At 32.1% G+C, this 17,046-nt stretch overlaps 1 protein-coding gene across 3 annotated transcripts in view; it reads right to left on the minus strand.

The window, feature by feature from the left end:
• Positions 1-9,525: 9,525 nt before the first annotated feature.
• LOC134715769 (furin-like protease kpc-1) overlaps positions 9,526-17,046 on the minus strand; it is a 47,678-nt gene continuing 40,157 nt past the window's right edge. The window contains exon 21 of one of the 3 annotated variants that reach the window (XM_063578196.1): positions 9,526-13,336. In XM_063578196.1, coding sequence (XP_063434266.1) covers positions 13,065-13,336 — 272 coding nt within the window. In that variant the 3' untranslated portion in view covers positions 9,526-13,064. Of the gene's footprint in view, positions 13,337-13,456; positions 15,050-15,071; positions 15,935-17,046 lie in introns of those variants that run through there. The other 2 variants (XM_063578199.1, XM_063578197.1) reach the window with 2 other exon arrangements.

Below are 17,046 nucleotides of genomic sequence, written 5' to 3' on the forward strand. Positions count from 1 at the left end.
AACATTTTTTAAGAAATAACTCCTTATATGTTACATACAGCTAAAGTAGTTCGAATACTTTATATAATATACTCAATTCGAAATCTGTATATAGAAGGAACAGAAAAGAATATTTCATTTCCAAATTACAGGGTCTATAAAGAGCAAGAACAACGACAGTGATGGTGCGAGCTACTGATGATTTTACCCTCGCCCAAATATTTTGGAAAACAGGAAGTTGTTGAGTATTGAATCCGAAAACGCATCACACGATATAGCCGACTTCAATAAATCCTGAAACCAAATTCAGTCAGTTGTAATGTAGTTCATAAAAAAGATGCAACGAAAACGTTTATGGGACGGACCGACGAACTGACGAAAATAAAATAGTATCCCCCTTTTTCGAAGCGATGGTATAATGATTGGGTCAACATTAAGACATTACAATACTAATATGATATAATTATCTTTATTTCACCATAAGCCTCATTTACAAATGGAGCCAAAACAAAATAGAAAAAAAAAATAACTCGTTGATTGATATCAAAAGCACAATCAGTATCAAGACGTGTATTATACATAATTGAAAAGAACTAACAATAAAATCATCAGTTTTCCCATAATAGTAAAGTTTTCTTGTGTTGACATCGAAGATTTATCATGTTTATCTAACTTTTTAAAGTTCTGACAAATGCTAGAAATATGCTGAAAGAGTTCATTCCTCAAATTTACGCTCTTCCTCGACTAAATGAGCTGTACAATACGATTTTTGGAGTATCTGGCATTTTCAATTTCTAATGTTATGGGTGAGCACCGATTCCTAATCAACATATGAGTTACTTTTCTTAAAATCAATGATATCTAAATATTTTTCTTCTTGAAAACAATCTTTAAAGTAAAAGTGAGTTTCAAGTTTGCCTCAAAACACATAATCCTAAGTTTTTACAATAAGATAATTTGACAAAGACACAAGCGGGACAAGAATGTCACACATTGTCTTAGATTTTTTACTATAGTTGTAATTGGCTTTTATACTGCACTCGTTCTATTTGAGCAGTCAAAGTGCGTTGGCTGTATATTTCTATGTCATAATTATTAGTCACTGGCCCGATATCACTTTTCCTCATGAATATAAATAGAAGTTGCCGAAATGTTCATGTACGTCATATTTAGTTTGTTTTTCGTAAGAGCACATATTTCGCCCTATTCGTCCTCTTATTTTTTAGGATCTGGGTATGTGTTTGTCTCTTTGTTTTTATCATTTTGACGCTACTTTAGTCCCTTATTTTTGCGACAAACTCAATTTAAATAAAACTCAGATGAGTGACACAAGGGGTAAAAAGTGTTTCGACCAAGGAGGACGGGAAGTGTTACCCAACTCCGATATATTCATTTGTGTAGTTTATAATTTATGATTTTAAATTTTAGTTTCTTGTGTATTATTCGGAGTTTAGTATGACGTTCATTATCACTGTACTATTATGCATATGTTTAGGGGCCAGCTGAAGGACACCTACGGGTGCGGGAATTCTCGCTACATTGAAGACCCATTGGTTGCCTTCGGCTGTTGTCTGCTCTATGGTCGGGTGGTTGTCGCTTTGACATATTAACCATTCCCTTTCTTAATTTTATAGTGGTGAAGCCTTACTCCCCGGAAACGCGAAAGGGGGAACCAAAAAATCAAAGTGAAAGAAGGTAGATCAAGACACCAACAAACAACGAACTAGAACAACACAGACTGACAGTGGACACACAAACGATGAAATATAAAGACAAATACAATACCCAGACACGTAAAACGAACGAGGGACGAGGGAAAGAACTGCATGAGCAGTTGCAATAAGCATGTGTATCAACTCTAATATGTTGAGAAAAATATACTGCATAGAAAGAATAATTATATGAATCAAAACGGACAACCACAAATATAAAGAGAACGGAGTTGATCTTTTTAGAGAAAATGTACCCATAAACATAAGACAGATGCTTTGCCGGAATAATAGGATGTCTGAGTAATGGGTTGTCGGAATTGTGGGCTGTCGAAGTAATGGGCTGTTGTCTGAATAGTGGGCTGTTGGAGTAATGGGCTGTCGGAATACTAATAGTGGGCTGTCTGAGTAATTGGCTGTCGGAATAATGGTTGTCGGACAAATGGGATGTCACCGTCCATGCAGCATATAGGGTTATATAATGACCAGTGTAAAAGTAAAACAATTCAAGAGAAAGACTACGACTTGATAAATAAATGAAACTAACAAAAATGTAAAAGGAACTCAGCAATAAAAGAAAACCATTGCTTGAATCATATCCGCGTTACGCCATGGGAAGTTAGCGTGTCATATCATCAGACTTAAAAAGGCAAACAACCATCGCACTTTCAGAGGCGGATCCAGTTTAAAAAGGGGGATTCTACCACATGATGCCTTGAAGGGGGAGGGGTATTCCAACCACATTTCCTCATTCATATGCATTGATCGTCCAAAAAAGGGTGGTTCCAACTTTTAGACCCCCCCCCCTCCTGGAATCGCCAATGACTTTAGTGTCCGACACCATTGCACTTTAGCGTAGCCGTAGACCATTATGGCATCTTACTAAGCGAAACCATCGCACTTTAGAGTCCTACATATATATTTTTGGGAAAAGGATGAAAATGTCTCATCTGTCATAAAGACCTCCGTATCTAATTCGGTTCTAAAGATTTTTATATTGTATATGATCATGTATATTAGATTATTACACTATAATAAACTATCAATTTACTAACTTACCTCTCTGAAAATATATATAATATTGCGCAACACATCCAACGACTAAATACAAATATACAGGTATGAAAATATATTACAGGTAAGCAGGGATTTTTTGGCGGTAACTAGAAAGCATGCAGGTAAAAAGGTGTGCTTGATTTTGAATTAGTCGTGCGTCTAGCATCAGTGTGGTATGATGATGAATAATAATATAACATATGAAAAATACGTGTAAAGCATAGAAAAACATAAATTACATATAAGACCAATTTACTATTTTCTTTATAACGTCCATCATGAGAGACGTTGTTCTTCAGAAGTGATTTTTATTTTGCACGGCGGGCTTTGAGCAGAATTGGCTTCCTTTTTTTTTTTTTTAAGTCAGTCTGGTATTTTAAAAGTTCTTCAAACCATAAACTGGTTATCAGAGTTTTTTTTATTATAAAGGAGTAGGTCCAGTAAGACCTCTTTTTGGCCCCAAAATATAGCAGTTTTACAAATTGTTAAAATGAACTTTTAGTTATTTAATGGACAGTCGAATGGTTCTGCTACATAAATATTGGCTGTTTTTTTACAATACAATGCAAATATATCAGGTACTAGCACCAATAAGTCATGCTAAATTACTGAAATCTTCTAGCATTTTAGTTAAATTTTAGACGGTTTCCGTGTAAAACGTAAGTGGCCGCATTCGTGTTCATCCTAAATATTGAAATGTAAGTTGTATTTGATGATAATACATTACATATATAAAGGTTGAGAATGAACACGGATGCGGTCACTTTCATTTTTGACAAAAACTATCTGAAAAGTGACATTTTTGGGCATATTTGGTAGATTTTTGATATTTGAGGCCAAAATCGGTCATTACAGGACCTACTCCTTTTAGGTTTCGAGCTTCACTTAAGACAAACACACAGGAAACATAACGTCTGGAGTGCTAAATAACATAGTTCACGCATTATTTGAATTAAGAATGAATACTGTAGATAGGTTACTAGTATCGTACCGGAAATGACGGATTGGACCTAATATATTGCGTTTATTAACGGGACTAACACTAGTTGGAGTTTTAATCTAAAAAAAAAAAAAAAAAAAGCTCGTAAAGACCGATTTTTTGTTATATGACTTCAGTAAGAACTTCTTCAATCTCCATTATTTATTTTTATGAAACGAAATTTTAAAAACATGTTGCCTTCCGAAATACAATGGCACCATGAAAGAATGAAATGCTACAAAGGTTTTAATGTGCAGAGAATAGGACAATCTCCCTACACGAGGTATCTGGTTTAACATCTACAATTCTAATAGCTGAGCAGGACTGCTTATATTAACATTCAACAATAGCCGGACGGACGCCCCAACTTTTAATAAGCTCCTGTATCATGGAAAGGAATATCCGCCATAATTATTCAATTCCTGATTTGTGAAATGTAAATTCTTAATACATGTAAACACAATTTCTTAATTTGTTCACGTATATAATCTTCTTTCGTTACATGAATTTCTAATTTTGTTAATTTGTGACGCGTAGTTAATTTGTTTGAGTCACGTATGGTGAGATCGCGTCTGTATACCATTTCATTTGCTGGGGGGGAGGGGGGGGGGGGGCTATGGATTTCCATTTTTCAAGTGGAGAAAAAAATAATTTGTTTTTGACCCTAAGAAAAAAAGATGTTTGTTCCACCCTCAGCTGCCACTATATGTAATGCTAAAATTGAAAGAAAAAAATAATCGTTTTTGACTTGTCGCCAAAAAAATAGATTGTCTTTCGCAGAAGGCGAAAAAAAAAGTTTGTCCAGAATATATCCATAGCCCCCCCCCCCCCCCGAAAATCAAATGGGTGCTGTATAATTGTTATCGCTGCCAGTCAATGAGAAGTTCCGTTTCTAAAGAAAAACTACAAGTAAGACCACCCTCTTTTTTTAAGTGTGGCCTAACGGGTCTCTGCTCTGTGTATTTTGGATCTATATATCCGGGATCTAATCCATCTTGCCCGTTAACATTATTATAGGGAATAAGACCCCGTTCACATTAGCATTTTCTTTTATCGATCTAATTTGAATCGATCTAAATAAAACCAGTAGGCGTTCACACTATCTTTAATCACAACGATCTCTATCGGTCTAATCTGAACCACTGCGTTCACACTACAATTAAAAACGCAATCGATCTAACCTTTTTACCCGTAAAACTGTAAACATTGTGTATAAATAGAACTGATTTATCAAATTCATGTGTTGATACACAGATACACACACTTTGAATAAAAATTGGATAAAGTTATTGTTTCTCTTGAATCACAAGTTAAAATTTTGATACTGGTGTTATTGGCGTTTTCTTTTAATTTTGAAAAAAAAAAAAAACTAGTCGAGCAGTGAAGTTACAACACGACGCCGGAAATACTGCGGTTCCTGAATAGAAAATAATTCAACATAAGAAAAGAAGACACATATTTCGGAAATCTATGCTACGGCGAAGACAACATGTTTTTAGTTTGTTTTAAAGGTCTTTTAACAGAGAAATATATGTTAAACAACGAACCTCTGGGATAATTTTGCCGCTATACATGCGCATACGTTATTTTCGATTTAATCGTACTAGTTTAAACCGATCTCTGCGTTCACATTTAAAGTAAGATCGTTTTACTTTAGATCGATTCAAACTAAACTACCTCTTTTGGTGTTTTAGTTTAGACCGATTGAAGATCGATTCAAAGCGTTCACATTAGTCCTAAAACCGATCTAAAGTGAACCGGTCTAGTTTAAATTGATAAAAATGTCCTAGTGTGAACGGGGTCCTAGATATTACATATTTCACCATATATATAAGCTCACTACTGTCTATATACTAGTAACGAAGTCCGTTTAAAGTTCACATGTTTAATCATATAAAAGTACAGGTAAAACATGACGGTACCCAAATTGCACCTATTTTTTTTTTAACTACGTTTTTTTTATGATCACGACATTAATTCCCATTTTGTGTTTATTTTGTAGCCGTATCCTTATTTATTATATAGGTACACTAATTTGATTTTCAATCCATATGGAATCCTAGAAAAAATGGTCTGAACTGACCTCAAAACCATCAATGATTCTGTAATGAGGAGTTCCCAAATTGCATATATGCTTATAAAAATCGCATCGTCAAAAGCCGAATAACAGAGCTTTTTTTTTAATTTCTACAAATATTTGAACATTTGTTAATGCTTACTCTTCATGTTGATAAATACTGAGAACGTTTTGTAAATTTATATATAAATATTTTTTACCTTTGTTGAAAGACGTGCAATGATACTACATCTTCTTTTTTGTAACCAGTCATTTGGTCTCTTGTGAAGAGTTGTCTCATTGGCAATGATACTTCATCTTCTTTTTTATTACCAGTCATTTTGTCTCTTGTGAAGAGTTGTCTCATTGGCAATGATACTACATCTTCTTTTTTATAACCAGTCATTTGGTCTCTTGTGAAGAGTTGTCTCATTGGCAATGATACTACATCTTCTTTTTTGTAACCAGTCATTTGGTCTCTTGTGAATAGTTGTCTCATTGGCAATGATTCTACATCTTCTTTTTTATAACCAGTCAGTTGGTCTCTTGTGAAGAGTTGTCTCATTGGCACTCATACTACATCTTCCTTTTGATAACCAGTCAGTTGGTCTCTTGTGAAGAGTTGTCTCATTGGCACTCATACTACATCTTCCTTTTGATAACCAGTCATTTGGTCTCTTGTGAAGAGTTGTCTCATTGGCACTCATACTACATCTTCCTTTTGATAACCAGTCAGTTGGTCTCTTGTGAAGAGTTGTCTCATTGGCACTCATACTACATCTTCCTTTTGATAACCAGTCATTTGGTCTCTTGTGAAGAGTTGTCTCATTGGCAATGATTCTACATCTTCTTTTTTATAACCAGTCATTTGGTCTCTTGTGAAGAGTTGTCTCATTGGCAATGATTCTACATCTTCTTTTTTATAACCAGTCAGTTGGTCTCTTGTGAAGAGTTGTCTCATTGGCACTCATACTACATCTTCCTTTTGATAACCAGTCATTTGGTCTCTTGGGAAGAGTTGTCTCATTGGCACTCATACTACATCTTCCTTTTGATAACCAGTCATATGGTCTCTTGTGAAGAGTTGTCTCATTGGCAATGATACTACATCTTTTTTATAACCAGTTATTTGGTCTCTTGTGAAGAATTGTCTCATTGACACTCATACTACATCTTCCTTTTGATAACCAGTCATTTGGTCTTTTGTGAAGAGTTGTCTCATTGGCACTCATACTACATCTTCTTTTTTATAACCAGTCATTTGGTCTCTTGTGAATAGTTGTCTCATTGGCAATGATACTACATCTTCTTTTTTGTAACCAGTCATTTGGTCTCTTGTGAAGAGTTGTCTCATTGGCAATGATACTACATCTTCTTTTTTATTACCAGTCATTAAGTCTCTTGTGAAGAGTTGTCTCATTGGCAATTATACTACATCTTCTTTTTTATAACCAGTCATTTGGTCTCTTATGAAGAGTCTTCTCATTGGCTATGATACTACATCTTCTTTTTTGTAACCAGTCATTTGGTCTCTTGTGAAGAGTTGTCTCATTGGCTATGATACTACATCTTCTTTTTTATAACCAGTCATTTGGTCTCTTATGAAGAGTCTTCTCATTGGCTATGATACTACATCTTCTTTTTATTACCAGTCATTTTGTCTCTTGTGAAGAGTTGTCTCATTGGCAATTATACTACATCTTCTTTTTTATAACCAGTCATTTGGTCTCTTATGAAGAGTCTTCTCATTGGCTATGATACTACATCTTCTTTTTTATAACCAGTCATTTTGTCTCTTGTGAAGAGTCTTCTCATTGGCTATGATACTACATCTTCTTTTTATAACCAGTCATTTGGTCTCTTGTGAAGAGTTGTCTCATTGGCATTGATACTACATCTTCTTTATTTTATTACCAGTCATTTTGTCTCTTGTGAAGAGTTGTCTCATTGGCAATGATACTACATCTTCCTTTTATAACCAGTCATTTGGTCTCTTGTGAAGAGTTGTCTCATTGGCACTCATACTACATCTTCTTTTTTATAACCAGTCATTTGGTCTCTTGTGAAGAGTTGTCTCATTTGCAATGATACTACATCTTCTTTTTTATAACCAGTCATTTGGTCTCTTGTGAAGAGTCTTCTCATTGGCTATGATACTACATCTTCTTTTTTATAACCAGTCTTTTGGTCTCTTGTGAAGAGTTGTCTCATTGGCAATGATACTACATCTTTTTTATAACCAGTCATTTGGTCTCTTGTGAAGAGTTTTCTCATTGGCAATGATACTACATCTTCTTTTTTATAACCAGTCATTTGGTCTCATGTGAATAGTTGTCTCATTGGTAATCATACTACATCTTCTTTTTTATAACCAGTCATTTGGTCTCTTGTGGAGTGTTGTCTCATTGGCAATGATACTACATCTTCTATTTTATAACCAGTCATTTGGTCTCTTGTGAAGAGTTGTCTCATTGGCAATTATACTACATCTTCTTTTTTATAACCAGTCATTTGGTCTCTTATGAAGAGTCTTCTCATTGGCTATGATACTACATCTTCTTTTTTATAACCAGTCATTTTGTCTCTTGTGAAGAGTCTTCTCATTGGCTATGATACTACATCTTCTTTTTATAACCAGTCATTTGGTCTCTTGTGAAGAGTTGTCTCATTGGCATTGATACTACATCTTCTTTATTTTATTACCAGTCATTTTGTCTCTTGTGAAGAGTTGTCTCATTGGCAATGATACTACATCTTCCTTTTATAACCAGTCATTTGGTCTCTTGTGAAGAGTTGTCTCATTGGCACTCATACTACATCTTCTTTTTTATAACCAGTCATTTGGTCTCTTGTGAAGAGTTGTCTCATTTGCAATGATACTACATCTTCTTTTTTATAACCAGTCATTTGGTCTCTTGTGAAGAGTCTTCTCATTGGCTATGATACTACATCTTCTTTTTTATAACCAGTCTTTTGGTCTCTTGTGAAGAGTTGTCTCATTGGCAATGATACTACATCTTTTTTATAACCAGTCATTTGGTCTCTTGTGAAGAGTTGTCTCATTGGCAATGATACTACATCTTCTTTTTTATAACCAGTCATTTGGTCTCATGTGAATAGTTGTCTCATTGGTAATCATACTACATCTTCTTTTTTATAACCAGTCATTTGGTCTCTTGTGGAGTGTTGTCTCATTGGCAATGATACTACATCTTCTATTTTATAACCAGTCATTTGGTCTCTTGTGAAGAGTTGTCTCATTGGCAATCATACTACATCTGCCTTTTTTGTAACCAGTCATTTGGTCTCTTGTGAAGAGTTTTCTCATTGGCATTGATACTACATCTTCTTTTTTATAACCAGTCATGTGGTCTCTTGTGAAGAGTTGTCTCATTGGCAATCATACTACATCTGCCTTTTTTGTAACCAGTCATTTGGTCTCTTGTGAAGAGTTGTCTCATTGGCATTGATACTACATGTTTTTTTTTATAACCAGTCATTTGGTTTCTTATGAAGAGTTTTCTCATTGGCATTGATACTACATCTTCTTTTTTATAACCAGTCATTTGGTCTCTTGTGAAGAGTTGTCTCATTGGCAATTATACTACATCTTCTTTTTTATAACCAGTCATTTGGTCTCTTGTGAAGAGTTGTCTCATTGATAATTATACTACATCTTCTTTTTTATAACCAGTCATTTGGTCTCACCATTAGTCAACAAGACCCAAATCAATAATGATAAGCAGTTATGAAAATAGTGATTTTATTTACACAATGAAGTGATTGCACATCTATACGTAGTATAAACTGTTTAAGATTTGTTCAAAATAAAGCATTCATTCTGATAACATATCAGTCAAATCATAATAAAGCTCTTTTTTAAATAACAAACACATACAATTATGAAATTGTAGAATATGTATTCTACGAGATTCTCTACTTCTTTAGAAGAACATGTAAATCCAGGTTCAATTTAAAAAATCTTTTGAGTTCAGATACTTATTCTGTTTCTTAATAGAATAAAGCGCCAAAATTCCCATACGCTAGGTTCAAGCACAAAGATTCAATTTTAGTTTGGGGAGTATAGGGGCTAAAACTTTAGAAAATGTCCAGCAAGGCTGAGCATTCATCATTTAGTAACTTGTATCAGTTGCATCAACATTTTCATCAACTAAACAAGTCTGCCAGAAAAACTGCTGACTTTGATCCTACAGGCTGACATTTATAACAAAATAAAATATGGACATTTTCACAAAATTCTTCACCAATAATGGACTTTTTATATTACATGTAATATATTGCATGCATTTGTTCAATTACCTAAGGTACACTAAAACCATACCCTTAATAATGTGCCCCTTATCACAATTATAATTAATAATTCAATTCTAATCTGGAAAGGTGTTTGAAGACAAATACACATGTAACATATATATTAACCAATGATATATTATCTTTTAATATTATTTTATAAAACAGATACTCCAACAATAAACACAAATGCTTGTACTTTTTCTATTGAAATAACAATCAAAAGACATCACACATACATTTTTTTCAAACATTTATACAAATATATTTTGAGGACAACACAATAATTAGTTGATCATAACAATTTTATTCAAAACAAGTAAATATTTGTTTTCAATTGTCTTCTGCTGTCTTCATCATAGTTTTATTGGAAGTTGTAAAGGCACTTCTCTGTAAGAAGAACATTGTTCATATATTGATGTGTTAGACTAGCTGGATTGCTCTTATTTGGTGTAAGTGGAAAGAGAATTTTTCAAAATGAGATTTGATAACTGAAGTCTTATTTTTTTATACATAATTAGTTAAACGTCACATAATTCCAAACTTTAGAAATTTGAATTGGTCTATTAAATACTATGGATGCCAATACTTGTAACTAGTAAATACCAGATGTTTTGTGGGCTACTATCAACAATGAATGACCTTCCTCAGCTTCTTTCCTTTCCTTCAGAAGCTGCCAACAGAGGGTAGATATGTGACAAGATTTTTTTTCAAATATGTAGTACTGCATTTGAAGGAAATGCATGCATTGTCAAGCAGGAAGTCAATAAACAACAGGTTTGAAATTGAGTGATGCAGTTGGGTAAACCACAAAAAAAATAAAAATTTAACCTTAAGATCATCAAAACTGGTATGTCTGTAATATACATAGGAGATACAACCAATCAAGACAATCTTTAACCGAAACACAAATATGTCAATAACTACAAATCAGGCATATAATTGAAAAGTCATATGAAATAATAATGGCATACAATTCAATAGATATGATACTCAAAGCATCATATTCAAAAATGAAAGCCCATGCAACAACAATTATAAATCATGTTTTTAATAATAACTTCTTAATAAAAAAAAATATTCGTATTAATCCTGACAATCAAGCTAGATCATCAAATTAGTGATTTTAATTCAATTTTTTTATCAGTTTAATTATACCACCAGGATATTAAACCTAAATTTGAACAAAAAAAATAACCCCATTTTACTCCAGCTTGTATCTATATCATACAGAAAATAACATTGTTCCTGTAAGTCAGTTTGAAATATTCCTGGCTGGATTGATCAATCATCATGGGTAGACACAAAATTTTATTCAAAATATAAAAGGATTTCAGAAAAAAATGTGTTTTTCAAAAGATAAAGACGAAAAAAATTAACAATTTAAAATAGCAAACACATTATAATGTGCAAGTTGTAAGTACTTGGCCCTTAAATTAATGGATTTTTTTTACATTCATTGAATTTTCCAATTCTATTTTAGAATCTAATGCATTCTGGGTAATATTTTCAAAAGCGTACACCAAAATGTTGTGATTGGTTTAAAACATACTCAACATTAATTTCATTTTGGTGTACAAACAATGAAATTACCCACAATCCTTTAGATTCTGAAAAGGCGAATTCTAAACAATGATTTATCTCATAAAATCAAAATGTTTGAAAACAAATGACAATAGATTTAAAATATTCCTTATGGAATTACATTATATTTATTACTTAACATATCCGATCAGAATATCATATAAGAAAACAATGAAATGTCAATAAATTCATGTCAAAACAATAAAACAAAACCTGCGCTCCTGCACAGCTAAACAAAAATATACATATACAATCATTAATCAGACACATAAGCATTCAATTCAACAAATATCATTGCAAGGTTATCAATTATTTATTTATTAAATAATCGCTATATAATTAATAACAACAAAAAATAAAATTTAACATAAACTGGATTCACACAGAATATGAACACTATAAAACAAAGAACACACAAAAAATTGCTGTGTAAAAATCACATTGTTGTAGTATTGTTGATAACCATATCCCATATTGCTAGCAGCTACATGTACATAGATAATTGGATATCACTTCTCTCAAAAAAAATTAACATGATCCCTTGATAAAGATTTACTATATTTATATACATCAAATAAAAATTTCTAACATTTTGTAATATTTCATATAGCTGTCAACTCTTTTGATAAGGAAACAACTGTTTTAAATGACCTATGATTCCAGTCAAGAGAAAATTATTGGAATGCAAAAACTTAAAAAGCAAAAATAAAATGAAGTCTACTTGGTACAGAAATTTTTACCTTTTTAAATCAAATCATCATTTCTTTGAATGAACTCAGTAACATAAGACCAAAGCTTTGCTAAATGGCTATGTAATTCGTACATGTAAATATTAAGAAGTAACCTATATCATTCAGCTATCAAAACCGAGATCAAATAGGTGTTTTTATAAGTCTTCTACACTTCAGCTATTATGTAATCAGTTCTTATTTGTTTGTTCCTTTTGTTTGGCACCTCAATCTTTGATACAGTAATATATAAGCAATTCAGTACAAAATATAATTATACAACTTTTCATGAAGAAAAAAAAAATTAACAATGCACCTTATATTTTGATTTTTGTTTTTTTACCCATTTATTGGAATGCATTATGGTGTTAAACTGGCAATGAAAGTTTAATATTTTTTTAATCATCTTCTTTTAATTTTTGAAGTTTACGGGGGAAAATAATTGTCTGTTTTATTCAAAATCAACAGGGGCAAAGTGAAAGTTTTGATTTGAATGACCTATTCATGTTGGCAATGATTTTATCAAATTGAGACCAAAGAATAATGAAAAGATGGACCAGGGTAACTAAAACTTAATGCCCCCTCCGCTAAATAAATTATGCCAGTTTAGCTGTTTCAATATTTTCTTAATGCATAATTTGTATTTAATACTGTTTAATCAATCAAGCTTTTAGAGACTGCCTAGGAAAACCACCTTTGATTGGTATATCGTCTTCGTCATCAGCGTCATCCTCGTCAGATTTAGGTAAGAGTTTATATTTACCGTCCTGCGTCTTACGTTTTGACGTGAGTTCGTAAATTAAGAAGACTAGACCACCAATTATTGCTGCTGCAATCAAACATATAACAGCGACAACAATTATCATGATAGTTTGTCTTTTGTCTGCCAATAAATCAAGATTTTCTCCTTTTTGTGCATTAAGTAAACACTTTTCTGAAAATAAAATAACATCAGAATCAGAGATTGCTTTAAACATTAAGGACATCTTTTAAAACAAATATTTTTTTTTTGAATTTACATCATGTTAATTTTTGTTTCTCTAGGGGAAAAAAATCTATTATCAGTATCAGAAAAATAAAATTAACTAGGATGACAAGAGAGGAGCGTTACAGAATAACTTGTATATGTACAAAAGTTAAGCTATCTTGGTTGTTAGGTGAATCATGGATTTTATATTAGCTGTTGTAAATATAGAGACAAATAGGTCAAGCAGGTTTTTTCGGTCATTTGCTACCTTTTCCATGAAAAGATTTTATGATACTCAGCTTTTAGTTTTTAGTTAATAAGAAATTGAAGAGATATATATATGAAAATGCATTACATGATATAGTATGTTCAGATGAAGCCAATGCAGTATCTCTGCAGTTTCCTATGAAAATTTCAAACATGGCGCTTATGTGGTAGAACTTAGAATGTACAAGTTATTCAGTAAAGAGACATTACACAGTAAAACAATTCATATCAAAAGCCTGATTACAAATTTTTGGAAGCACATATTTGTAGTTATCTAGGAAAAGGCAACAGAATTTTCAGACATGGGCATTAGATGTTAGAATATATGAGAATACAGTAAACAAAACAGGAAGTTGTTGAGCAGTGAATCTGAAACAGAATCACATGGTCTAAAATATTCACATGAAACCTGATAAAAAATTTCCAGAAGTTCTTATTTGTTGTACCTAGAAAAGAATGTGAAAGTAATACATGGCCATTAAGTGTTAGAATAAACAAGTATAAGAATTTTGTAAGGAGAAACTTGGTAGGCGATGAATCTGAAATTGCAATAAACCCTAATGATAATTATCAGGAAACTCTTTAGTTTAAACATATTTATTTATAGTGGATTGGGAAACAAGTTTTGTAACTTATATTAATCCCTTTCCATTTTGCAGGTGCGAGAACTGCCTTGCATTAGCCTGTTCTTTTTCGAAATCTACAAGGGTGTCTTTAACGTGCAAGAGATATGACTCTCTCTTAACATGGGTCAGCCATTTATCGTCCCCTTCCTTAATTTTTTAGTGAATTTAATAGTTCACATAGCAAACAATAAAATTAACCTATTGTTTGTATACACTCAAGTACATGTACTTTGATTTTAAAGTTAAAATATCTAATTGATTAGGCCAGTTATACAGGAGTTCTTTTCATGGACAAAATGTAGGGGTTGTAAAAAAAACGTTTTTTGTGTTCCCCATGATTCATATCTTATATTTTCATTTGCAACATTAACAATCAGTTAACAATCTCAAATTATACACAATATAGTACATAACTATCAACTATGACAAGATTGATTGTTATTTTTTTAACATCCTGTGGAAAATATTTCATGCATATTCAGTGAAAAAATTATTATAAATTATGAAAAGTGACAGATTCCCAATGATATCAACATTTAGTACAGCATAACCTTGTGAAGTTTTTTTAATCGAGCCATAGTTTAGTTTATAATTAATATGAAACAGGAAAAACTTATAAATATGAAAGACAGACAGATTGGAGTGTAGTTATTAACTGAAAACAAATTGCTTCTATAGCCATTGCAGACTTGGATGCTAAAAAGGAATGTGACATACAAGATGTCATGCATGTTGACATACAAGATTATACTGTACCCATTATCATATACCATAAATTAATGTTACACTAGCAAATAAAATATGACAATGTTAATTTAACATACATAAAACTTGCATTATCTACATAAACTCTCCACAAAACCCTGTGCAACAATTTTATTTTATTATCCAGTTATGTAATTTTAAATTGCAGCCTTATTACCCTGACACAAAAATGTTCATGCTCATTTTAATTCATTAATAGTCTAAATACATGTACAGCTGTTTGCAATAAATTTTTAACAAAATTGAGATTCGATAAAAAAAAATATGCACTTAAAAATGAACATATTTGATAAAAATTATTATGCAATGCCACTCAAACATTTTGTTGTTGTCATGGATTCATAAGTGAACAAATATTCTTTAAAAATATTTGAGTCAATAAATAATTTCAAAATATCAATATTAATAGCTAATTTTTTAGTGTGTAGTTGGTAGTAGATAGATTTTTAAGTTCTATTTAGTATTTACTGAACCATGAATTCTGTATTAAGCATAGACACAAACCGGTGAAAAAACTGGTTCCATCACATTTTTTTGGCTTTTCCTCTTTAATTATTTTGAATACTGTTACCCTATGAATATGTAAGAAACAAATTCATGGTCCATTGAACATATAAGCTTACTCAACTTTACTGTACTTCGTACGTAAAAAAATACATGAGCTGTAATATTAAATAATGCTATGATAAATAATCATCATCACTTTGTACTGGTTCATATTTAACAGTAGAACTCCATGGCAACAATGAAAGAGGAGATTGATTATTTTTTCTAATGGTGAAAAAAAGAAAAACAATGAGAAAGACGATTATAATAGCGATTACAATCACACTTATTGTCAATATCACAGCTGCTTGAGAGATTGCTTTCACTTTCAAAGATGTCTGTTCATTTAATAAACATTTTTCTGAAAGTAGAAGATGCAAGTTTCATTTTAACTTCTTAAGATAAAAAAAATTGTCTTTGTCTGTCAATCCACGTACAATTTGGTAGTTTTATGAAAAACTAAACAATGCATTCTTCAAAAGTCTCGTGATTATGCTGTAGTATATTTTGATTTCATTGGGAATATGTCACTTCAATATTTGATAATTAATTTTTTTAAAGGCTTCAAGTTGTCAATTTACCTTTTGAGTATCTAAAGCACTTTATTTATTACAAAATTATTATGTTAGGCTTACAACAACTTAATAATTGAAATTCAACCAATGTCTGCCCGCAGCTCAATTTTTGAAAATTTTTGTTGGATTTTGTTGGCCTGTAGGTCTGATTTTTACAGGCCTGAGAGCAATTTTAATAGCCTTGCCTGCCTGGGCTGCCACTCAGCGTGAAGACTGAATTGTCATAATTGAGTACAAACAAGTAAATTACCAATAGTGCTCTAGATTCTTAAATCGGCAAATGTGATAATGTGATAAAGTGTTTATGGTGTCAGGTGACATGCAATTACGTGTGAACATGTGAAAGTGATTTTAAGAAGCTGATAAATAAGACATAACATGACTGAGTATTTAACGGAGACAAATACAACAGAGGAAGTTGGCATGATAGATTATACCTGGTCACCAAGCTTGATATGATATTTCACCATCATAGACAGTAAATTTACAAATTTCTTTATAAATGCCAGCCTTGCAAAGCGTTTAAAGTTCTTAAATTTCATAACTGACCAGACATATTGGATCAGGAATATAAAGTGATTGAATCTGTTTCTCTGATGATATTAGGACAATATGAAGACAAATTTAACATTCAAATGAATTATTTGGATTTCTTTTTTTTGTGAGACAATGTCTTGAACGAAAATTATCTAATGTGACATCAAAATAGCAAATTTGATGAGGGCTACATTTATCTTATCATCTCATAAATGGAAATTGTCCAAAAAAGAACCAAAACCACCGGATTTACATGACAAAACCAAACAAAACAGCTTAACATAAAATGTATGAATCCACTAAAACTTAGAGAAACAAATCCCTTTCTTGCCCCATCCATCAAATGCTTCACTTTGAAAAG

Source organism: Mytilus trossulus, chromosome 4, assembly GCF_036588685.1.
Source record: "Mytilus trossulus isolate FHL-02 chromosome 4, PNRI_Mtr1.1.1.hap1, whole genome shotgun sequence".
Lineage (NCBI taxonomy): Eukaryota > Metazoa > Mollusca > Bivalvia > Mytilida > Mytilidae > Mytilus > Mytilus trossulus.